We start from the raw sequence: 25,339 nt of genomic DNA on the forward strand, positions 1-25,339 counted from the left end.
ACCCTGCGCACCCGGGGGAATGATTTATGAAAATTAACTTAAGTGCAGCATAAATCAATTTCACTTTTGATACTTCTGCAAGTGCGCAGACTGCAACCGAACAAAGACACAGTCGAGTCGAAACTCCTTTGTGCGGTGTAAAGTGGTCTTCTGGTGCAGTTGCACACTTATCTTAACAATGCAATTCTATTCCATTACTCGCGTGTGCTCGTAGATGATGTTTTCCCCCTTGATGCAATGCCTAGAGTGAAGACTCAAAGAAGCGAACCAATTTGTCACATTTCATAGCATCGTTGTTTTTCCGCCAGAGTGAGTTTCCAGTTGTGTTCTGCTCGAGCTGTGACAAAATGGTTCAAAATGAAATAGTTGACAATATTGAGTTCGGTTTGTAAGCATACAAGACTGGATTTACTGATGAATGTAGTTTTACTCATTGAGTGTTTTCTTTATTCTTTTCTAACTCAAATTATACATTTAGTTTTGATTGGATTGAAATGTCTTTGTTTGAATCATCAAAGCTTTTTTTTGTTCTGTTACGATTCGTTTCCCTAAATACCTTCATCTTTTATTCCTACTTACCAGTCTCTTTTAAACCAGATTACATTTAATCCTTGAATAAACCCGTAATTACAGAACTTAATCATCGCCATAATACATTCACGCTTAGTGGAAGTGATGGATGGAGCCATCCCTGTAGTCTTTGACCTTCACCGTATAAACATGCTAATTTATTTAGCATTTATGAAGGAAAGGACCTTCGCTTATACTCCTTACCCGTTTTTTCGGCTCAAGTTACCAACACCATGCCGTCCCCGGGGGAGGGCAGCCAAATAGCTTGAGTGAGATTTAATTAATTATGCTGGGACGACGGAACATTCTCCCGAACCGCGGAAACATAATAATAAATATGAGCGCCCGGCCTTTTCTTTTCTCCACGCTAATTTCGCCAGTACTCTGCGATGTATACTTTTTTATTATTTCGAATTTCCCAGCTGTTTCTCCTTGGGTTGGTGCTATATTTCCTTCCTGTTGGGTTTCCATAGCAAGGCTCGGAGTGAAATCAGTTATTAAATTTGGTGTAAAAGTGGACCGACACTGTTACTATTTACCATTAGCGCAATCCATGCCAAGGCTGTTCAATGACGAATTATTATTCCTGAATGTTTTTCAAATATTTGGATACGTTTTGAGGTTTTGTCTTTCGTGTTGTTATCAAATTCAGTTAAAACAATTTGGTATGGAGTCTCCATGAGTTGAAAGATTTACATCTCTAAACTAACGATTAAACCTACTCATTTAAAGTGTTTAGAACATTCAAGGGTGTAGAGGAAGAACATTTGAAGTGTTTAGAAAAGTAAATCATAAAATTTTTATTGCACCTACAATTATTACATTTGCTCGCTTCTTTACGTTTTTTTGAGCCCCGTATACATAAAATATTTTACGCATTTTAAACCAAAGCACCATTGCTATGTTTGCTTCGTAAACAAAACTATTAAAACACTCATAAAGTACGGAACAGCCGTACAAGCACCGTTCAATCCTAACTCGTTACGAGTTACGATTAGTACGCCTGAATTTCGATCCGGATTCGGAATCCTTTCGTCCTGGAGAGTTGTAGCAGTGACCCTGAATCAGCCCCCCTCCCCGTCGGTGCTCGGTATGGCACGGAAACTATTAACATCTTATTAACCTACAACTAAACTACCTGCCACTACGCAGACGTACGGTCCCGTAGCCCCCTATCCGGGGGTCGATTTGGGCACGGAAAAGTTCTCCGCTCGACAAGTTGGATCCACCTAATGTTATGGCGGGAAAGTCACGAGGACTTGCGTTTGTTTTGGATTATTAATGACGACTCGACGGCTGCGAGACGTACACGCAGGGGGTACTCCAAACTTCTTTGTCATTGCATAAATCTCCTTCGCTCACTTCCTTCCTCGCTCTCTCGTATTTGGAAGATTTTGTGAAACCACCTCCGTCGAGACCGAGCTTTTTCGTGGCGGGAAATTGGTACCTTGAGTCACGTCCTTTCTTCGTTCTTACAAATCGCTCCTTGACCTACTACCTAGTTCTAAGTAGAACACTTCCTCACGGCAGGGTACCCCATTTGCCTTGTTTCAAGGTCTTCCTAAGTCCCTTTCTTTCCCGAACCCCCGACCATTTGCTACAAATCTTTCGCGCAGTCATGAAACGTAAAGCTCTCACCTCCGAAAACAGAACGAATTAGCAACCGCCAAAAGTGCGGTCGTCTGCTGATTAGCAGCGGCTCAATTCAAGGTTATCATGCGACCCCCGTCGTGGTACTTAACCGCTGGTCGTCGTGACGTCGTTAAATTCCGCGGGTAACGCATTGACCTAGTCTCCGCCAGAAGAACGGAGCGATGTTTTGAGCCGCGCCACGAACGGTGTCCCATTTTAGGTTGACCGCCGAGATGGATGCCTTTTGGTTTTGCCCTAGATTGTTCGTTGGTGGTCAAGCAAACAATTGATTGCACTTTTCAAAGTCCCGCGGTGGGTGTTCGGCTAGAGATCAGCTGATGTAACTTGGTGCACTCCCAGCGTCATGTGTTCCGCATTTCCGGCTCAGGTCCGGTGATGGTCCACTATCAGTTATTGACCTACAGATTAACGCTGATCGGTGGCGATCGTGGGACGTCGAACCCAATAATTTGCTGATCCCGCTCCTCCGGTGGATGGATTCATTTCTTGTACCAACACTGTTGTTCCGCTCGACTTTCTCTAATCTTGGAATGCCCGAGCAGAGCGGCCGGTAATGTAGTGCGGATGATGACTCCGATGCACCGGAGTGTAATCTCTTCAAGTGTGTTGAAAAAGTCGTACAATGTCAACAACGACCGCCTTTGCGTGGATGATGTCAGACGACCAGCTGCGACCTATCAAGGTTTGTTTGGATTGACTATTGATCGCCATCTTTAACGTTTGTTCGTATGTCCACGCTTTGTTGGGATTATTGGTCTTATTTATTTATACTTCTTTTTTTTTTGCAATACCGGATGACTCCCTGTGGATTTCTATCTCTTCCACGTTAGTCACCCGACCGGTACTCGCCCGATAAGATGGCGGAACCTTCGGTAAGCTCGTAGCGATAATGTTTTATTTCCCCATCAAACTTCAAATTCAGCTGCGGAATAGGATTAGTTCAGTTTGCCCACCCGCGTCAGAGGGTGTTGGTTTGGTTGGTTAGAAAATTTAAAGATGTGTGGCGCCCCACGAAAATGGTGACGGTCATTCGGTGACGACATCGCAGATTAGAAGGGATCGCCTGTTGAAATGTGGCACTGTGGCTGCAGATAACGATGGATGGAATCACGGGACCGGTGCTGAACACCCCCCCGACTCGACGACCCAGTTCTCTCGTTGCGGAGGCGATGTTTGCCAACGTTGAACCGTCGGTCGCGGGGTTTTGTATTTTTGTCACAACCCCGCAAGCCAACTTTGCTGCCACGCCACGCCGTCCCTGTTCCAAACGTAAACAGCGCACGGATTCCGATCCGATTCCGATAGGCGTGTTTCGGATCGATGATGTTCCGCAAAATTGCACTCCTGACCTGATTGCTTTCCACGGCGGGCTCGTGGAAGTATTGTTTACCAGCACAGTCAGCGCTATTGCATGCAGTGCAGTGTCGAGCGCCCGGATGCATTATTTGTTTGTAGTGCATGCACACTATCCTATCGTTTGCACTTTGGTGTGGTACATGGGAACGGGAAAATACAATTTGTTTGATTCACTACGCCGTTGTAGAGATATGTTGTTGACGCTGAACGCGCACACAAACAAATTTGCAGCACCATTTTCTACAGTACACTGTTGTTCTGGAATGTTTGTTGTCTTTAATAGGTAATTTAAAGTCTCTAATTTGAATGACAAAGTTTGTTTATATTATAGAAAAGATATAACGAACTAGAAGGTCACATCACAGACATCAGAAACTTTTCTCAAATTATTCAAATCTATATTTATGGTCTATATGATCTAAATAAATTCCGGATATAAGAAACTCACCAATTAACCTTTTTAATCCCCGATAAAAATAAGTTAAAGTCAATGAATATTAAAATTTTATAATAAAATAAACTTAAGCCACCGAAGATAAAACAATTTCAATGTAAAATAGAACGAACATGTGAAGTAGAAATAAATAAATTCGGTTGCCAAAATTTTCTCTCTTGTATTTTACTCCTCGATCGCATTTTATGACGTAAAAGAAGTTGTTATACGCTAATCTAACTAGTATGAACTGCTGCCTGAATTTTGAATTGAATTCGTGCCATTAAGAAACTATTTTACACGGCACGACATCATATTACGCCCTTTGGACATACCGTATGTCCTTTCTGGCAACAAAGAACCACTCATAAAGAAAGCAACATTTGTTCTACTTCCGATGCCAACTGTGCCAGCGACGACATTTCTCTTGTTCTGATCCGTTTCAGATGGACACCCGTCAAAACATGACCGGATTGTCTAACACGAGTCCGATCGAATGAAACCGTGCATTATATTGAAAGGATCGTGATAGCAACCTTTATTTCGGTTCTCGGATGCTGTTCATCTTAGCTTAGCTTAACAGCGGCGTTTAAGTCGACTGTTAGTAAACAGCGCTTGGCAGTCTGCCTACGTCGTCGGTTGCGCACGTGTGTGGCGTATGTGTACCACACATACGTAACTACGACTACCATTTTGGGAAACCGGCGAACGGGTTTAACGATTTGCCAAAAGTGGCAGCAATGCTTGGTGGTGACATTGACGTACTCTAGTGTCGGTGCAACCTCTAGCGCAAGAGGTTGCAGTCGAAAGACACTGAGACTGTGGTTTTTTCCTCACTTCTTCCATTCCTAGCGCAAAGAGGTGAAGTTCAAGGAATAGAAGGAGCTGCTGTGGAGTACCAATGGACCAGAACCAGGTTGCCGTATATAGTGAAAACGAACAGCTGAGATAAGTTAAGCCAACAGCGGAGCTGGAAGTGTGTTGCAGTCTTCGGTTGTCCCCTTATTCGGGAGGTTGTTGAACCTAGAGCATACGAGGAAATAGGGTGTCGCTTACGGATGCGTATGTTTTGAGGTTGCATCTTCGTGGGTGTAATATTTTTGAGTGTTGTTTCTTAGAATATTTATCTCTCAGTAACTTCCATTGAACTCATAGAAATTGAATTCCTGATTAAATATCTTTAGTTCAGCAATACGTTTTAGTATCTTCTCTCTTTTATGTTATTGGTCTTCATTGGTATATATTTTGACATACTGTTTCAAAACCTTATGCTTGTCGAAAATACTTGCTGTCTTCGTAAACGAAGAAATTCTATCGTTCATGTGTTAATCGGCAAAACGAAACGTTCACGAAAATAGAATCAACCAACCGTGAGGTTGGTACTGGAAACGGGCTGGGAATACTTCAGTCATCCACCCAGACGTTCGCGGTCCTTGCTCCGCTGGTCCGAGTACAAAGGGTTCACCCCCGGGATCGCAGAACGCTAGGTCGATGATTCACGCTCGTAGGCAACCGACCGTAAAATCCGCACCGTGAAAGAAGATTATGGTCCTCTGCTACGGTATGTGCTCCCCTTCGCGAAGGGACCAAAGGTCTGTGACACGCATGGCGAAAACTGTTGTTGAAAGCAATTGAACTGACTGATGGCGATGCCGTTGCGCCTATCATGCGCACAAAGAACTTCCACTTCAGAGGTAGAGAATGAGTTCCGGTCTTCGTTTTCCAACTTAACGTGCTCGTTGCTCAAGTATTTGTTGGGCCCACATGGGCGTTATGTTCTCTAGCTCAAGGGATGGCTCCTATCAAGAAAGGAGACGACATGCACATGCACCGGGAAGGACGCAAAGGCAGTCAAATGCACAACCAAGAACTTGACTCGCTGTTCCGATGGGTTCTTTCTTATCGCCCACCTTGGTTTCCCTTCCTGTTTAGACGTTCCCTTCGATTGGGGCATTACGCATCGGGAGTTCAATGCAGTGAGATTTTTTTCCCCTGTGGATGTAGAATTCATCCCAAAGAAACTGGAAATGAGCATCACGAATCTTTGTGCTAACTGGACACTCTTAGCTCACAGTAGTTCATGGAAATTGTGATGTTTGTGTAAACAAAAGGAATCCAACACGCAGTTCAATCTATTTCTCTTTTCCTTCTCCTCAAACCGTAGACACAATGTTTTGTTACAGATTCAGTGATCCGTAAAAGCGGGATCTGATTCAATCTTCGGGGAACGACTCTTTAGTCACACGCCACAAAGAATCGCCACCCCTTACCAGTCCTGGAAGGTACAAAGAAAGGACGCTTACTTCTTACTGCCTGTGACTGCCGATCCAGCGGGTGTGCAAGGGTTAACTGGGCACGAATCATAGTGAAAATGAACTGCACAATGGAGGAAAGTTGTGTGTACCCAAGTTTTGTTGGCTTTCCTGCACGCCTCGTTTGAAGTCGGTTAATTGCAATTGGATAACTTCTTGCCAGCCGACGGATGGCTTTGTTTGCGTAGCTGCCGGCTGGCTGGCTGGGCGCCGACATCGTCTTCGCGCAGTTTGACGCAGACGGGACAAGTGTGCGACAAGTGCAAATCGTTCTTCACTTGAGATGTGCCGGGAAATAGACTTCGCGGCGAAAAATCAGAACTTGGAGAAAAGGGTAATTAACAGTAGATGCAGGCAGGATGGATTCTGTCAGAGGGAAGATGAAGCGAGCAAACAAAAGTGGTGATACACAAACAGGACGCACAGGAAAGCCCTTCCGCGTCAGTAAACCCCCCGTCTCTGTTTGGTGTACACAGACACACACCGAACGACAACTGTTGACATTTTCTAGGTAAACGAAAGAATGGAAAGAAACTGGTTTCTTTTCCGCAACAGTTCAATCACACCGCTGCCAACACACCGCAATCATCGTAAGGAATTATTTATGACATTTTGTTGTTGTTCGTTCCTTTTTTTGTTTTAGTCGTCGTGTCGCGAATAGAACCCATAACCTGATAAGAAGTTGTACATTAGTATGGTCATTTGCGACAAATTGGTCAGGCAGGTTCTTAATAGATAACCGTTTCTGTGTTTTCTTTTTGATTGTATAACAAAGCAATATTTATGATTACTATTATCTACTACTTTTTTATGGACCTGGAAACTTTTGATTGGATTGGGTTGAATAAACTTTTGATGTTTACTGTTTTTTTGCAAGTTTTTTTTTCATTTTTGCTGTTTGAAAACTTTTAAAGCGATGAAATTGTATTCACAAAAAAGACCAGATCAAACCAAGTAAGTTCAAGTTCAAATGATTTCTTGTTTTGATTGTAACCGAATGTAAGTGATATAAACAATCTTCGTTGTAAAAGGTCACGTGCCGTCATCTACGTTCAAAGCCGTTCCAGATGAGAACGATGCGTGCCGTCGGCCAATTTGTAAACGCTTCCTTATTTCCTTCTCGTCGCCATATTTCTCCATCGTTCATAAAAAAGTACTCACCTTCCCCCTTCAGGTGGTAACTGTAATTCTAATGACAACTTTGACATAACGACGCCACCCCCCAACAAACCGACACCCATGCTTTGAGACCTACAATCGGCCGTTTGACTACTTGCCACCAGTTCGCTAATGGTTTCTTCTACCTTTTCTTTCTATTTACAGGTAAGGATCGGTTCGTGCAATAATGATGAATTGGACGTGGCGTTTGCCGGCTGAAAGGGAGATGTCCTGATAAACCCCCATTAGAGTGCAAAAACAATCAAATGACGACAGCGACCGTTCCAGACATTAGACCAAACCCGGATTGTCTGCCTATCGAGGTGCATTCGTAGCAAAAGGGGTTGAAGGGTTTTGAAGGGCTGCTTCGAGGGACACCTGATTCTTAAACACGGAAAACTTTTCCCGGAAAGTGTCGCAAACTTCGACAAAAGGGATCACGGTGTGAGCAGGAACGCCAGGGATCTCTCTCACACTCTCACTCTAGATAGACACTTTAGCTTCTCAAGATAAATGGCGAGGGTGTGGCATGCCGGAAACCCATCCTCACGCCATCTCTCTCCACCTTGAGCTCCAATTCTTGACTACCATCGTTAATGGAGCTCCGATGGAGTGGAAGTGAAAATTGCCACGAAATGTAACACGTGCCATGGCCCACGCTGTCGATGGCAACCAGTTGTTGGGGCACACTGGAAGTAATGGCATTAATTCCAGGTGTTTCTATAGCTTCATTCCTTGGCACCAGCCAGGCAGTGCTGATGTCTGTTCCCGTGGTAATACCAGCGATAATACTTGGTTGACGCACCTTTTGGGAAAATTCCGACGAGTGGGGGCGATTGTAGTGGAAAAGTTCCGGGTTGTGCCGATTCTCGCTGCTAGTTTCGCGCTTTATCGCTCAGCTTTTATTTAGAATTAGCAACAATACATGATAAAAATAAAACTCTTCTGTTTTCAGAAGCTAGTGGCATTGCAAACAAGATTTTATAAACTTTTTTTTTGTTGAACGATAAAAGTCCTCCGCTTGCAACGAAAGGAACTCACGAGCTCCATCGAGCTTTGTTGGAAACGGGAGCTTGCAAAGCTCACGGTTGGAGCTTTTACGCTCGCGCAGTTTAAGCTTACAGGGTGGTTCGGCGAATTGAGATCGTTTAAAAATTTTGATTAAAATTATTATTGAAAGTCTACCTCAAAAATAAAAAAAAAATAATATAAAGCAATACTCATGAAAAAGTATGACGTTCCCTTCTTTTGTATAAAAGCATATGCGAAAATTTTTGTCGTCGATTAGACATTTAGCTTCTATTAAATTAGGCTCCGCGTAGGACATTATGATCGTGGAACAGTGTGATCCACTATAGAAAGCTTCTGCACGACATACGGGATAAATCAGAACTGTCCGCTAGAATGGCCGGAAACAGCTCAGCAACAGCATAAACTCAACTTGACGTGACATGACGCGCTTAGCCCTCATTTGATATTGATTGCTCTGTTTGTCCATCAAACAGATTTATGATTAGGCTGACGGTCAGGGCAGGAGTGCACCTACCAGTGATTTTCCCAAGAATGAATAAAGATGTATGCTAGGTTAAGAAGTGACTGCCGATAAGCAGAATTTAATTGAATCATGGCGATACACTTCTTTCTCACCGATAAGGATTGGAAGCTGTGTGATCATGGTCACGTCATAAATTGATTTTCTTTTGAACCAAATCATTGTTTTGTACATGTATTATTAATCTGTTGTACAATTAGTTTAGAGTTACCTTTTTTTGCAGACAGTGCAAGTTTGTTTCACTTGCTATATTTGAAAGCTTGTAAACATAAGTCGGTAAATCTTAGCTGTACGCCGGTTCCAACCAGTTGTTATCGATCTCTTCCCATACGCTAGAAAGTGATCATCAACCATTTCGCTTTGTCCATGTGAGGTAATCACGATACCGGGACATTACCTTACCAAACCAATTGCGTTCAACAAAGTGAAACAGCACGACAGTTTGGGTAGACGTACAACTGGTTTCGTGACGACATGCAGAAAGCGTACCGGAATCTCGTGAGAATGATCGCACACGGTGGTGGTATTAAATTCCGGTCTATGAATTCATTACGTACGGTTGCAATTTACCAAATGGGGACAGTACAAACTGCATGAAAATGTAATTAAAAAACGAAACAACGTTTAAATTGCGCTCCAATCTCTCCTTAGCTTTGTCACATCGCCACTATCTAAATCACGGTTCGGGCCGGGCAGACGATGGAACTGAAGGTCACTTTACAAGTTCCGTTTCACAAATTGTCACGTGCTCCATGAGGCGAACTTCCTCTGGCGATCGTAGACTTGTGTTTTCGTCGCAACTGAACTGACCCTAACCGTGGCGCGAAGGTTAATGTAAACCTCCTAATGTCGAACCTGCCTAATGTCTGCATGATTATCAGTTGTTATTTTTCTTTTCACGGTCTTGAGAGCAAATTAAAACCAAAAAAAAAAACATATCGTTCGCAAAACGGTTCTTAAGGCCCAAACCATTAAGATGCCGCACGGTTCGGCCTACGGGGTTTCCTGTACTGTGTGATAATGGCACTTTCGATCGTATATGTCCGCGAACCAATAACCATTATTTATCAACGGCCTCACAAGCGCTTTGTCAAGGGCAAGTGTGTGTGTGTATGCATCGTTATTGATGAACTGATTTGTTTTGGTACCATCCAAGGTAAAGTGATATGCAGCTCATTTAATCTGGTTGGGTCGGCCTATGGTTTGGAGAGATGGGAGAGGACAGAAATTAATCAAATATCTAATCCGGAAGACAAGAAAATTGTCGCCAAACCTGATTCGCATGATCCGGCTTTCTAACGAGCTTATGTTTTTTTTTTAGATAAACTGGTCTCTACAGGCGATCGAGGATCATTCCATAAATAGCTTTATTTAGCATTTGCATACCGTTTGAGAAATTGATCAAACAGCCGATGGTTGGCAATGATCGACTGTTCGGCTGTGCTGGAAGACTCCCCAGTCTCTTCCACCGTTTGATGCATGAATGCACGACTGCTTGTTGAAGCCGACGACGAATGGTGACCAGATGCATATGGATGAGCGTTTTCCGTGTGTATGTACTGAGTTGATCCGGTCCATGGGGGGCCTCCCAGGAAGCGATCGGACGCCGGATGAAAACGCACTCATGCCGAACGTTTCCGACATTTGGATCACGTTTTCCTTGAGCTTGGCTTTTGCTTGGTGAGAATCTCGGAAATATGATTCCTTAGCTTATCGTTAAGGAATGTCACCAGAAAGCGAATGGAAATTGACATTGCGTTGGGTATGTGTTTTTGTTTGTAACAACATTGACTTCCGATCTTTTGATGATTCGCAGAATTTACTCTCCGAAGCTCATTCCCCTCGAAAAATTGGAATCGCAAAGAAACGGACTGGTGGAAACATTATCAAAAAAAGACCAAATATTTTGATATTCCGTACTGACGTCTTTTATGAGCCGCGCCTGTATCAGCTGATTTAGGCCTCTCTGGTCGGGTCTGGGTTGCGCTATTATTATTGTTATCGCCCGGGAAAAGTTGCGCTTCGTCCGTGGTGAGTTTAACTCGCGCGGTTTCAAACTGGCCGTTAGTCATTCGGGTCGATCCTGTCTATGAGCCTGAGACATGCCCTGCAGTTTCTGCGTGTGCATCTTAGCCTTACGTACGGTGCATCAACGAGACAATCGGGCTCGGGGCTGATAATTTCGACGATTGGTTTCTCCGGGAGTCATCACTAGTAGTGGAATCTGTGTGCGAACTCCACAGTTCGGAGATACCAAAGGGGCCCTCTATACAACTCTGGACGGTGTAGATTGCACACTGCATTGCAAACGGCCAGTGCCTGGTGCAATCGATAACCGTAACGTCAATCGCGCCATTCGAGGGAACACGAGAGATGATCTCCTCCGCGGGTGAGTGTGTGAGCGCGAGACGCCCAGTTCCCTCCAGTCCTCGTGTTTGTTTGCATCGCGATGACTGTACACGGTGCTCGCGCCGTTTCTCATCGTCGAGGACGGCATTGTGGTCGGCCGGCACTGTCCAGTTCCGCCGCAGTCTTGCGCCAGCATTCGACCGGGCGAGAACGTGCGGATCACTCGGAAACACGAAGGTCAGGTCCGTTCCGCGCGCGCGCCGTGTAACGTTCACTTTGAATTCAATTTCCATATCCGGCGCCGGCCAGGTGCGTGTGCGATGTTGGTGGGGTTTGGCGATAGTTTAGTTTTCGGCAACGCTCGACTGATCGTCGCGAACTTTTCGGATCGAGATCGAGGTCTTAAACGATTGTGCCATCATCGGTGGAGGAGGAGCTGGAGCTTTGCTCCGTGATCGTGGTGTTTAACTGCTCAGTTCAAACAACCAAATCAATCGGAATGTGAATGAAAACTTGCCGTTAGTTATGGTGTAACGTTGGGCTGAAGTTCCCCCACCGCCGGTTTTCAATCGCAAAAACGTGAAAGTGAAGTGTAATTTGAAAAGCTGGCATTTCTGCCAAACTTTGCGTGCCTACGATCGCGATCGTCAAGGTTGATGTGTGTGTGATGGTTGTCGCAGCGACCATTAATTATGTCCTCAAACAGCGTTAAACAAGCCGCCGCACGACCCATTCCGAAATCGAACACAGATGTCACGAAGTTAATTTTATTTGACTTTGCAAGATCTCAACGATCGTGAGAGGAATAAAGTCGGGGAATAAAAATACAACCTTTTGCGCAATTCTCAGCCTCAGCCTCAACCTCCTCCAGCTTACGGTGGTCGGGAATAAAGTTGTTTGTCACCGAGATGGAAAAGTACTACCGGATCGCGCAAAACCGTTGAATCATAGTGACGCATTTACTTTTACCTACCCGATAATTGATTGCTCGCTTCGTAATCGTTTATAAGAAGGAACGGAATACAGTTGTATCCCAATATACTAGGTTTTGTCAATTCATATTGAGAATGAGCACGACATCCGTTGTGAATGGAACACTTACATTTTTCTGTTGTTTTTTTTTACCTCAAATCTGTCGCGTTCCTCTGAAGTCACCTCGGAAAGCACTCAGGTTTCAGCATCCCAGGGAAGTGCTAATATGTGAAATGGTTTCTTACGCCGCGATGTCTTGTTTGGTTCCGTAAATTCAAACACTGCTCCGAAGGATTGCTCAAATAACGCGTCCACCGTCCGTTTGCCATTTTGGGTAGGGAAGCATATCAAAACAAAAAATACTTTACGAAAATAAACAGATGACGATCGTGGTATTCTTTGTTTTGGAGACATAGTTATGTATCCCCCACTGACGAAACGGCCATTTTGAGCGCCCGTTCGTTTCGCACTGTTTCCGACGTACGACGGATATTCCGAGGAGAACTTTAGGTCCCGGTTTCTTGAACCCCGGAAGCCTGATGTGATCGCCGAAAAACCGGTCCGATCGTCTTGCATCTTCCAATCGTTCCTGTTTCATAAAAACCGGTTCAGTTAGATAAGGAAGTGCACGGCGAAGCAGGTTTTCGATCGCAGCCTCAAATCTTTTCGAACAACAGAAAGATCTTCCAAAAACGATCCACCGGCGTGAGGTCACCCCGGAGTTGCAAATGGCCTGTATCCAAATGGCTTTGTATCCAAATACGAAGGTCATATCGAACATCCGAAACACGACGACGGTGTATTTGCTGCCTGCTTCGAACCATTCGATTTGGTTTTTGTGGATAAGGAAACCTGTCCGGGGGCGCACAGTAAAACGTTCACTAGCAGAGCTGGTCAGGCGTTAACCTTGCACCCGACTTATAGAGTGTTGGTTGCGCACGCTTTTAAATCTCCTACCGTGTTTTCATTTAAATGCAACATAAGGAGCGGCGTTCAGGTTGCCTGCCGGGAGAGGGAATCCCGTTCAAATTCCCTCCGAAGGTTTAGTAATTCCTTGACTTCACAGAACCGTGAGGTCAGTCTTGTGTGCGTCATTTAGAAGTGGATCAAGTAGTTTTAAAGTGAAATCAAATACGGGTGGAGAGAAAAAAAATCGTTTCGCTTTCAAGCAGGCCGTGCTGATGAACTTCTCTTATTTTTGTTGCGTGCATTGTAGCAGGCCGTGTTTAAACCGTATTCGCCGCTAAGAAAACATAAACTCCCCTTTCCCGGTGCCATTAACACCCAGTCGCGAGGGCCGCAATGTGACCGTCGTGCGAGAAGACAATATTGTGAAACGAAACTATCACTTCGGTGTGAGATAGTGCGTGGTTTTGGGTGCGCCGGAATAAACGGAGTTGCATTTGCTGCTTGGCTAAGAGACACATCCTCTGACCCCCGAGCACCCCCTGGTCGTGTGCCCAGCAACGCAGTATGCTCATCAATGCAATCCTGCGGGCATTGATCGTGCACTCGTTTCGCCGCCGGCGTCGTTCCAAATGTGCCCTGCTGAGGGCATTGCTCAGGATGGTGAACTTCCGCCGCTTCGGTCACTACCACCAGCGCTATCTGGCCTACCCGGCGGCAAGGATGGGACAAGGGTTCGGCAGCCCCGGAAGGGAGCAGCAGAATGCTGCAGTGGCACCGCAAATGGTCGTGCAAGAAGCTGCGCCGGAAGTGAATAGGGTCGAGGAGGAGCGACAGCGGCTGCGACGGCCACCAGTGGCTGCAGTGGAGCACCACCACCACCGGAATGGGGAAGAAAATGCCGGGATGGTGGAGCAGCAGCAGCAGCAGCAGCAGCGTCGCCGAAGGCCGATACAGCATCGGTTCCGGATCGTCGGCGAGGAGCAGTTCCTCCAGCAGGAGGGAGACATGCTGGTAAGAGCGGCGTCCGGAGCGGTGGGTGTTCCCCGAAGGGGGTTGCGTGGGAACAGCACCGAACAATAGCGGGGCATCGGCCAGATGTGTTGATGATGCAAAGACCATAAGCATCTCAGGCATGATATGAGAAATTGAGCAATAACTCAAAGCATAGGCATTCCGATCTTATCAATGTGTGTGAGAGAGACAGAGAGGGAACAAGAAAACGTGTAGACGATCGCAAAAGAACAGACCGATTACTCAACGACTGACAAGCGATGGCTCCAAGTCACCGTTTAGAAATTATTTCTAGTTCCAGTAGAATGTTTTTCTTACTGCACGAATTGCATCAGCTTTTGCTGCGTTCAGAAACCCGGCAGAAGGAACTTGTATAACTGTCTGCTCTCTTGCCTGGCGATAACTTACCAGAGGCTGATAAAGTTCTCGCCTCGCCTCGACACTCCGCGGAGGTTCCGAAGGTGTATACACTCCACCAGGCCAAGGAGGAGGCTTCAAATGGCCAAAGCTCCAACGCTAACGCCGATAACACTCGTGCCACGGGTTCACAATATTTACTTAAACGATTACGGCCCACACCAGGCGGAGAGCGCCTGGTGTGGCGGTTGTGGTGCGGTTTCAAATGCAAATAGCATCAGCATCCACCCTTGAAGGGCAGGTCCGCTTCGCGTGCGTTCGTTCGTTGGCGTAATGGATGTTGATTCTGATGGTTCAAAATATACAACTGGGCGGGAGGCTACTCATGACACTTCCGGGATGGGAGGGAGAGCTAGATTTAAGATTTTGCCGTGAATAAGGACGAGTGACCCCTTGGACACACGGGGGTCTCGAAGTGTCCGTTTTCGTTCTAAACGAAAAGGGTTGTGTTTAGGTACTTAATTAGCATCGACTGGGGGCCCGTTTGGGAAGCGGGGACTGTTGGGCAAATATTTTGTCCCATTCCGAATGTACTTTTGTTCTCCGAAAACGCACAAAAACGTCAAAGAAGATTTTTCGGTCAAATATTTATTTTCCCCTTTTTTGCTTCTTCTGTACAGAAATGGACCTCCAGACTGATGCCGAACGACCTCAAAACGCTGGTTACGATGAAAACGAACGGCGTCACGCCGCTACTGATCGCCTGCCGGAACGGCCACTTCGACGTGGTACAGTATCTGATCAAGCGGTGCCACGCGGACGTGGAGCAGGCCGGTTCGGTCATCTTCGACGGCGAGCAGATCGAGGGCGCCCCGCCACTCTGGTGCGCATCGGCCGCCGGTCACACCAACATAGTTAAGCTCTTAGTCCAACACGGTGCCAAAGTGAACAGTACAACCAAAACGAACAGCACACCACTGCGGGCGGCCTGCTTCGATGGGCACTACGAAATCGTCAAGTATCTCGTTTCACACGGTGCAGGTAGGTTGCCATAGGGACGCATTTCCATTTCCCTTACTCGTTACCATCAGCTAATTGACCTTTCCCCCTCCCTCTTTGATAGACATTGAAGTCGCAAATCGTCACGGGCACACCTGTCTCATGATCGCCTGCTACAAAGGACACTACAAAATCGCACAATATTTACTCTCGCTGAAAACGGACGTGAACCGGCGTAGCGTGAAAGGCAACACAGCCCTGCACGATTGCGCCGAGTCCGGGTCGCTGGAGATCCTGCAGTTACTGCTTCAACATGGCGCCACAATGGACGTGGATTCTTATGGTAAGGATCGGGGTTCGAGATTCTCCCGATGCTCAAAAAGAATGTTTCTAATGCGTCGCGTTCTTCCAGGTATGACTCCCCTGTTGGCCGCTAGCGTTACCGGACACCTGCCGATCGTAGAACATCTGATCAAGCTGCCGTTTGTGTCACGAGACGATCGCATTGCAGCCCTGGAGCTGCTCGGTGCCACGTACGTCGACAAGAAGCGCGATATGCTCGGTGCTCTATCGTTCTGGAAGCGTGCCATGGAGGACAGGTAGGTGGAGGCAATGTGCAAGCAATCGATTGCCGATCGTGGCATGTCAGTACTTATTGGGGTCTCATAATGCATTGCATCGGTTTCCCACAGATACAACAACAGTCCGGTTATGCCGAAACCGACGCGTGATCCGGTACCCGCGTACGACTACGTGCAGGAAGTGAACAATCTCAGCACGCTCGAGGAGCTCGTGATGGACCCGGACGAGATGCGCATGCAGGCCCTGCTGATACGTGAGCGGATATTGGGTCCGGTCCATCCGGACACGAGCTACTACATTCGGTTCCGCGGTGCCGTGTACGCCGACTCGGGTCGCTTCGATCGGTGCATCGAGCTGTGGACCTACGCGCTGTCGATGCAGCAAAGCATCCTGGAGCCGCTCAACCCGATGACGCAGTCGTCACTGCTGTCCTTTGCCGAGCTGTTCAGCTACATGCTCGGCGAAGTGGGCCGCCCGATCACACGCGGGCGCATCGTGCCACCGATCGAAACCTCCGACATGTTGGTCGTGTTCAAGAAGTCGATCAGCGAGGTACAGCTCGGCCAAAAGATGCTCGATCGAATGCAGTACCACGAGCGGGATCACTGTGCGCTCACCCGGGCGCTGGTCATATCGTTGCACTTGGCCTGCCTGTTGGTGCGGCTGCTCGACGAGGAGGAGGAAATGTGCACTGAGGAGATGAAACACCAGATCCTGCAGGCGTTGTACGATCTGGTTAGCTTAAAGGTAGGTGTACCATGGTGAGCATCAAGTAAAGGAAACAATATTATCGCTACCCTTCTTTCGGCCCGCCTTTCAGATCGTTTCGAAAACCGGTCAGTCGGCACTTCATCTGGCGTGCTACAAAGACGCAGCCCTCGTCGGACGCTATCCAGTGTGTCAGCTTCCATCGCCACGGCTAGTAAAAGCCCTGCTGCAGGTCGGCGCCGATCCAAACGCACAGGACGACAGTGGCAACACACCGCTACACATGGCTGCTCAAACACGACCATGCCCGGCCAGTTTGGCACAGGTTCTACTAGAATATGGTGCCCATTTGGTATGTTTTACGAGTTAAACGTTAACTTCACCATCGTACTCTATTTATTAATGTTAACATTTGTGAATTTCTTCTCAACCCAAAAGGATACGAAAAACGTCGATGGTGATACGTTCGAGACGCTCCTGCAAAACCAGCAGCTACACGAGCTGGTCAACCCGATCAAGTACACCCGGCTGTCCTGCTTGGCCGCTCGTGCCATCAAGCGTTACGCAATCAACTGCCAGGATGAGATTCCCAAGTGTTTGTTGGCGTTCGTCGATTCGCACTAACACCAGCCTTCTAGCGACGGCTGCCGCGGTTTCCGTTCGTCCTGGCGGTAGAACCGGCTAGCCAGTGACCGCGTTATGTTGCCTATACTTAGCTAGATCGAAAAGATTCGTGAGCAAAGGACGCTTGTCTAGGGGCAGGAACTGTTATTATCGAACGTTTTTAGGGGTTTAAGGCACACAGTGAAAGAGAAAATGATCACGAGAGAATTTATTGACTTCAAGCAAACTTGGGTGCAACTGTCGCCACCATTTCGCTGCCATTTGTGTAAGGAGGAGGGATAGGAGAAGAAAACAGAGACACACTTTTCCCCCGTTAACGGTTGCCAGAGCAAACTGTTTCATTTCACCGGAGTGTCGCGGACAGTCGATGCGAAAGAGGACCCGGTTACACCTCTGTCGCTATCGGGCCTGCAAACGTTCCGATGTTCCGATTGCGATGCGATGAGCCACTTCCATTTGATTCCGAACCACTCTCCCAAACTCCGACTTTGCCGACACCGACGATCAGCCAACGATTTGAGCGAGCATCAAAACGATTTCGGAGTGATCCTGTGACACGTCGGATTGGTATCAAAAATGGGACAAAACGATGGAGGTGGTGTGTGTATCGTCTATTTACTGTTATTGTTTAAGTATCATTTCCTATATTGCCCTCCTCGGAAGAAGGAATTTCTTATTGGATGAAGATCACTAGAGATTTCTATGGAGCGCGCTAGAGCTTTTCGGTGGTGTTCAGAAAATTGGTTTCGTTTTGTTCTCCCCATTTTTTATCGTTTGATAGCTAGGAATGTAATAAATTTTATCGTAAAATAAATATTAAAAATGATTAGGAAAACTTTGTGAACAAAGCAGGAGGTGTACAATCGTTGAATGGCAGGACCGGAGTAACATGAAGTTCACAGGCCGTTATTGTAATCTGCAAGAGAAGTTGCGGAAAATTTGGTACTAGTATTGCACAGGTTTTCCAGCACTCTAGTGGAGGATTGGGCAGTGAAATTTTATTTCGTTCATATTCATTTTAAACTAAACCTGCGTTTGTTCAAGTATGCTTTTTCGGTAGAGAATTATTGGGCAAAGTTTGAAGTACGACCGATTAGCAAAGGAAAGTATTTTTGTCGTACACGAACGACCGAGGAGGTCCGTAGCAGCAAATAAGCAGCGAAATGAGCCGGAAATTTTTGAAAGTTGACACGACACTTTCAATATCGAACTCGTAAAGTTGTTAGAGTAACAGACAGGGCGTTGATCGTACGTTAGAAAGGGGCAGGATAGAATATAACCGTAGTTTGATAGCGTTCATCAAACCAATCATCTACCAATCAAACTCTAGCGATTGCTCCAGCCGGATTATGCTAAAGTGTGGCCGGAGTTTCGTATTGATACTGATTTGTAACCGTGTGATAGCAACGAGAGAAAGGAAGAGTCCGAGAGGCATAAGTACGCGATCGCGATCGAGGCACGTGTAATGCGTTCGTTTTTTCTTTGGCGATAGCGAAAGTATCTTCTTAGGTTCTGCTTTTTCTGAACTTTAGCCTATAGTGAAAGTCTAGTTGTGTAAGTGCAATCCAATAAAGAATGATCCCTCAAACATTATGTAACGTGTTGGTGCGTGGGGATATGTTACTGAAGCGTTAAAGGAAGGAATTTCATAAAGTTTGATCGAGGGCAGACGATAAACCGATTTGTGGCGTATGCGCTGAAAGAAAGATACTAGGAGAATAGTGTAGACAGTTAGTGCAACATTTAGGCTCGTTTATATATTTTCACACTAGCGTATTGCAAATCTTTATTTTAGAGTTTACTAGTAACTTGCCGTGCTATACAAAAAGGTGTTTTAAAATATACTTCCTTTTGCATATATGTACTCAAACGCTAAAAAAAAGTTTGTAGCTAAAGGTGCAGTAAACCTTCCACCCCATAAGTGATACTTCTTTTGTCACAGTGCTTTAAAATTAATCCTTTTTGGAGGGAAAGGAATGAATAAAGGAAAGAACAATCGATACAATGGCAAATGGTTGGAAGAAATTTACGGCACTTATCATCCCATCGTGGTGTAAACTTATCACAAAAACGAGCAAATGCAACAAGTTTACGATGGCAGCAAAGGGTGGGTAATAGTAATAATAAAAGTTTAAATTCAAAATTAGAATAGATTGTTCGCTTGGCCAATAGGAGAAACCCTAGCGACAGAATACATAGAGAAACCATAATTTCCACTATTGAAAAACAAAACGAATAAATAATAGTGAATTACAAATTAGGAAAAGATCAACCAATTGAAGCGAATAAAAAAGCCTTAACCCAAGGGTGAGTGCAAATCGAACCTAATCAAAAAGGATTTTCAGTAATATAACTGAAAATTACTTGATTACGAAACAGTATCGCATAATTAAATGTTATGTTATTTGAATTTACGAATAGCAAAGTGGAAAAGATCGCGTTGTATCGTTGTATTTCACCTGCTTCCGATGACATTTTGACCAATATTATGTACAATCAAGAAGAGTAAAGGTAATTAATTTGAATATTTCAATTTTTTGCTTCGAGGATTAAGTTAAAATTTCCGATAATTCAAGCAACCGATACGATGTAAGCTGCTGTTTGCTGTAACAGCGTATGCATGAAAATATTGTCCAGAATATTTTCCACCGGGTGAGGTTCCAGCAAGAAAAGTTATTTGTTTATGTTTGATCAACAGTGATGCGAGACGCCTTCTTCCAGATAAATTGTACAAAGTTATAAAATGGCGATCCGAAAACTACTGCAGTACGATCGTAATGTGTTGCGGCGTTCATTTTCAACCGACCATCGTCATTGTCGAAGCAAAAATGAAACGAAATTGAGTTCGTACGATTCCTACCCCGACTCGATGCTTCATCCGATGGTGAAAGGCACTGGGGGCTCATTCAAGTGGGATATTACCGAGCCGGCCAAACTAACCCTATACAAACTGAAAGACTTTATTGACGAGTTCACCGGTGGAGTTGCAGTCAGAGAATCTCAACAAAAGGTAAACGAATTGCAAAACAAAGTTAGTGGGCTGCTGGATAAACGCAGCAAGACCGAGCTGAAGCTTTTTGAAGTTAAAAAGAAGGTGACTGATGTGAATGCTGCCCAGCAATCTGTTTCGCGGGACGATATCAATTATTTTGACCTCATCCGCGAGGAATTTCTGGTAAGTAGCTAGGAATGGTCAACAAGTCGATCCTTACGAGTGCTTTCAAATAAAAGAAAATTTTCTCTTCCAGCTTAAATCAGAAAAACAGAACATTGAAAACCTGTTGGAAGTGCTCAGCCATGAACATCAGGTTTTGTTGCTCCAATTAACACATGCTCTCAGTGACGTTCATGCAAAGGAACGGCAAGAAGTTAACAACATGAGAGTCATTAAATTGTTTCTAACGATCGTGCTGGGCATCGCCGGCTTCGCAGGTAATGCCGGCTACAACCATTACAAGGATAGGAAGGTCCAGCAGCAGCTAGAGGTATTAGTTAAGTATGTGGAGGGTGAAAAAGCACGACAGGGAAAAACAGGCGAATCATGGGGCAGTTATTTGTACCGACAGCCGGGCCGATTTTATCGATACATGTTTACGAAGCAACGTTGACGGATGATGTACCATTTGATTCCATAAGTGCCACAAAGAATGTCGGTTGTTACTCGCCGGTGGTTTGTCGATTTAAGTAATAAAACCCAAATGAAATATGAAATATCAGTTGAATTGGAACGGCATAAGTGTAATTGAGATGCATTTTCAAGCTATTATTCACATTAACTGCATCTCGTGCAACCTTAAATTTTAAAAGGTCCGGAATTGAAAGCATTATAGCGTTTATTTTGTTTAATTGTTGCACTTTGATAATTTGTATTCATAAATTGCAACTATGTAATTAAAACAAACTCCATGTTAACGTTCGAATCAAACATCTTTGACGTAATAGAGTTCATCTTCAATAAATACAGTATTTTTCACCGGGGTTTATTTTGAAAATAGCCGGTGTTGACAGACTGTCCGTGACAAAACAATTTGCAAACAAAATAGAATATGTGATATTAGCGTAGATAAACAACAGTGCTTACGAAAATTTGCATTTTAAAAAGGCATTTCAACAAGCATTTAACGTGCGCCGATTGGTATAACGAATTATGTTTTCAAAAAGGATTGTAATGTGCACAGCACATAGCTGGAAGCAAACACCGCTAGGAACAAATTACATCATACTGGTACGCACGTTTGCTGATCGAGCCAAGGCAATCGATACCCCAACTCAAGAGAAGGAATCCTATCAATATTATACCATTTCGCCGGAAGATGGCAAACCAAATTCCACCCAACAATCGTCAGCAAATCTAGCTTTGCGCCGTATCAGTTTGATCGATCTGGCCAAAAGTAAGCTGTACGAAGCACAATCGTTTTACGACGAGTTCAGCGGCATGAGCGAGGTGAAAATGGCCCAGAACAAGGTGATTGAAATACAGGACCAACTGCAGCTGGTGCAGGAACGCCGGCGCCACATTTTGCTTGAGCTGACGCTGGTTAGGAAACAGCTGCAGGATATCCATATCGAGCTGCAGAAAGCGACCCGCGGTGAACATCGCTACGTGGAGTTGATCAAGCAAGAGTTTGATGTAAGATCACTTGTCGGAATTGGCATTTGGGCGCACTGGCATAACAGTTATAAATTCTTACCATTCCAGGTGATAGCACGAGAGAAGGAGAAAAATCAAATCTTTCAAATCATCGATCAGGAGGAACGGGAACTATTCTCGCACTTGACGGCGGCCGTGAAAACTTCGCATGAAAAAGAACGAACGCAGGCTAACAACGTGAAGTACTGGTCGATCATCGCTTCCGGAGTCGGTGCTCTGTTGGGTATTGTGGCCACGTCTATCAATTACTACTTTCGCAACACACAGTTCGAAACCATACGGAGGGCGGCAGAAGAGAGCAATCAAAAGTTGCTGGTTGTGGAACAAAAACTAAGCAACTTGGAAGCGTCCTTGGGAAAGATGAATGTAGAGTGGAACCGCTATTTGGTCGCCAAACGTGTAGCGGAACAGCGGTTGGTAACGCGACCGATAACGGAATCGTGGGGAAGTTACCTTCGCCGGCATACGTCACGATTCTTCCGATTTTTCATACCGAAGGCGTAGTAGTTTTATCCTTTTCTGTGTGGTAGGTAATACAAGAATTTAACAATGATTTCTATTTCCTTTTTTATAGCATTGTTTTCTTTTTCTCACGAACATAAGAAGTTAGCCAAATAATTATTTAGTCGCACCGTTGGTGGCGAACTTATTCAGAAAATTTAAAAATACGTCTATATATAAAATAAAAAACTTATTCCTCTGTTTTCAAGTCATTAAAATTTATATTTTGTGCGTATTAAGGATAAAATAAGGGGCTTTAATTTACATTTTACTTCTGATGTACCTATCTTTAAATATCCTTATAGTATCTTCAAATATCCTGGTAATTTATCCGTATATCCCCACCCTTTCTGACCATGGCCTACTACTATTATGCAATTTTGTTTTCTTTCATCCGCATTGTGACATCAAGTTGAGATCAAGTCGGAACTAATTAATCTGGGAGATTTAATTTACTTCAAGCTTCTTTCACAGATTGTCCAGTCTCCCTTCCACCTTTCCAAATGAACTAATCATTCGAACTCCCACTGGTTGCCTAACGATGAATGAGTTTCATTAAATAAAAGCGGACGAAAAACAAATTTGATTCACCTTGCCCCTTGTCGCCGTGCGTATTCAAAGACACTACAATGTGGCGCTGGAATGGTTCCTGGAAACGCATGGTGAGTCTGCCGGACTATTGGTTCAATTATTGTCCTCTCAACCCTTCCCCGGTTAGCGTGCCAAAGTCTATAATTGACTCCGAAGTTTCGTAATTTCAAACTCCCCGTTACAGTGAGACGGACGTGTAGGTGGTGCCGGATAGTCTGCAACCTCTCTCAAGCAAGAAATGTTTAAGAAAAGTGCCCAGGGATCCATCTTGAAGCGATTAAATTCAATTTCCGCCCTTCCATCACCGTGCCAAGTCTGGGCAGGGAGTCACAATTAAAGTTAATCTCATCACAGTAGGCGATTCCATTGCGTGTGGATTTTTCCTTCGCGACCGAGACGGAAGAGAAAAGAAGTTTTGCACCCGTTGGTTGAACTTTGAGCACGTGAAATATCCGTTGATGGTGTTGTTTTTGTTCCACTGAGAATTTATTCCAAGTGCACCTTTAAACCGTCGTCCCCAGAAAGTCGACGGTTCCCGTCGCCGGTGGGTTATCGTTAAAGTTTACGAATAGGAAAAACGTCACAAGCATAATCCCGGTTGCCATCACGATGCCGACCACCAGAAAGCAAAGTGCAAGGGCAATCACGGTCACAAGTAGCACGGACATTCGCCCTCTGCGATGGAGCAGGAGTTCCAGCTCGTCGAACAGATCGAGTGAAGCCGGCCCAGGCTTGTTTCCACCATCCGGGTCCATCGAGGATGTTAGCTTGTGTCGGAGATGTGACATTCCATCGTGGCAGAACGGATTACGTTTCATTTCACAACCTTTATTCGCTTCGTTGGCAATCGGACGACATAACCTAGCGGTATGGAAATTATTGAACAATTAGTACCCCATTCTAAGGTCTTGTAGCTCACCGGTGACAGACCTCTAGACACCTGCACTTTGTATTGTTGCCTATCGCTGGGTCGACGATCCTGGCGTGTCCGGTACCGAACCCGGCATCGAGAGTACTGCCACAAGAACATCGGAAACAGTAGTAGTAAACAAATATTCGCCGTCTACTACGATTAGATTAGAAAGCGGCGGTCCATAATACGCTGTATAATACGGTCCCTCATTTGTTCGCTCCCTTCCGTTTGGTTCGCTCTCGCCAAATCATCTCGCTCGCTTCCATTCCCGCGGTGGGTCAGTTTTGATCCTAGGCCTTCACTTGCATGCCCTTTCTGCCATCCTTTCCCCCACCACCCCGCTCGTTTTCTTATCGACGTCTCAGACTCCTTCACCGCTGAGCTGTAAACACACTTGATAAGCGGGTTTTGGGCGCCGTAATCACGTTTTGAGGCACACATGTGCAGAAGCGCAACAAAATCAAACGAGACGGCTTTAATTTGATTGCCAGTAATAGAACAGTAGTCGTTGGAGCTAAAAATAAAATTTTTATGGCAAAATTGATATAAACTAAAATTTAAACAAATTAACGGTTATCGTCTTACCCTTGGAAAGTTTTCGATGAGTTTTCCAACCGTCTTATGTTGTACAATTGCCAATCGATAAACAAAAGTCTGGAGTAGTGTTCTGCCCCATGGGTAATTAAATAACCCCCCAAAAGGAAACCTTAGAGACAGGTTATCTTCAAAAACATATTGATATGTCCATGAGGGTTGTGTTAAACACAACAGCCCCCCCCCAGTTTGTCTGGTAAATAAGACGCACAAAAAAACGGAAGTTGATTCGTTCTGATCGACCCTCCAATAGAAGTAATCGTGTAGCGAAGAAAATTGTTGGAAAACAAGGAATTTGTCTTCGGCAGTTCCGAACCGTGTTGAATTTTGTTTTACCTTGTCAACCCGTTGAGTGACAACCCGTAGAGCAAGAAACAAATACGTTTTCCAAACATTTACCATGACGCCCATGGCGAAGAAAAGGGAAATTTGTAGCAAATAGTAAATAGGGGGGAGTATAGTGTTTTCGTTGGTAAAATGCGTAACACTCGTCTGTGACTCATTGTTCTTGTCACAAGGGCAAACTAAAGTTAAATGTTTCAAC

At 45.1% G+C, this 25,339-nt stretch overlaps 2 protein-coding genes across 2 annotated transcripts in view; both read left to right on the forward strand.

The window, feature by feature from the left end:
* The window catches only part of LOC131289756 (protein fem-1 homolog CG6966), a 50,511-nt gene extending 32,865 nt beyond the window's left edge, over positions 1–17,646 (forward strand). The window contains 6 exon segments of the mRNA XM_058319064.1: positions 15,313–15,673; positions 15,756–15,974; positions 16,044–16,245; positions 16,336–16,960; positions 17,034–17,273; positions 17,360–17,646. Of these exon segments, the coding sequence (XP_058175047.1) occupies positions 15,313–15,673; positions 15,756–15,974; positions 16,044–16,245; positions 16,336–16,960; positions 17,034–17,273; positions 17,360–17,545 (1,833 nt within the window). The 3' untranslated portion in view covers positions 17,546–17,646.
* A 2,642-nt stretch (positions 17,647–20,288) lies between these two features.
* Positions 20,289–22,700, forward strand: LOC131284289 (uncharacterized). The gene is made up of 4 exons (XM_058313143.1): positions 20,289–20,720; positions 20,794–20,977; positions 21,724–22,175; positions 22,245–22,700. The coding sequence occupies exons 1-4, from the start codon at positions 20,289–20,291 to the stop codon at positions 22,698–22,700; spliced, it is 1,524 nt and encodes a 507-aa protein (XP_058169126.1).
* Positions 22,701–25,339: the final 2,639 nt, after the last annotated feature.

This window comes from Anopheles ziemanni, chromosome 3 (genome assembly GCF_943734765.1).
Source record: "Anopheles ziemanni chromosome 3, idAnoZiCoDA_A2_x.2, whole genome shotgun sequence".
Classification (NCBI taxonomy): Eukaryota; Metazoa; Arthropoda; class Insecta; order Diptera; family Culicidae; genus Anopheles; species Anopheles ziemanni.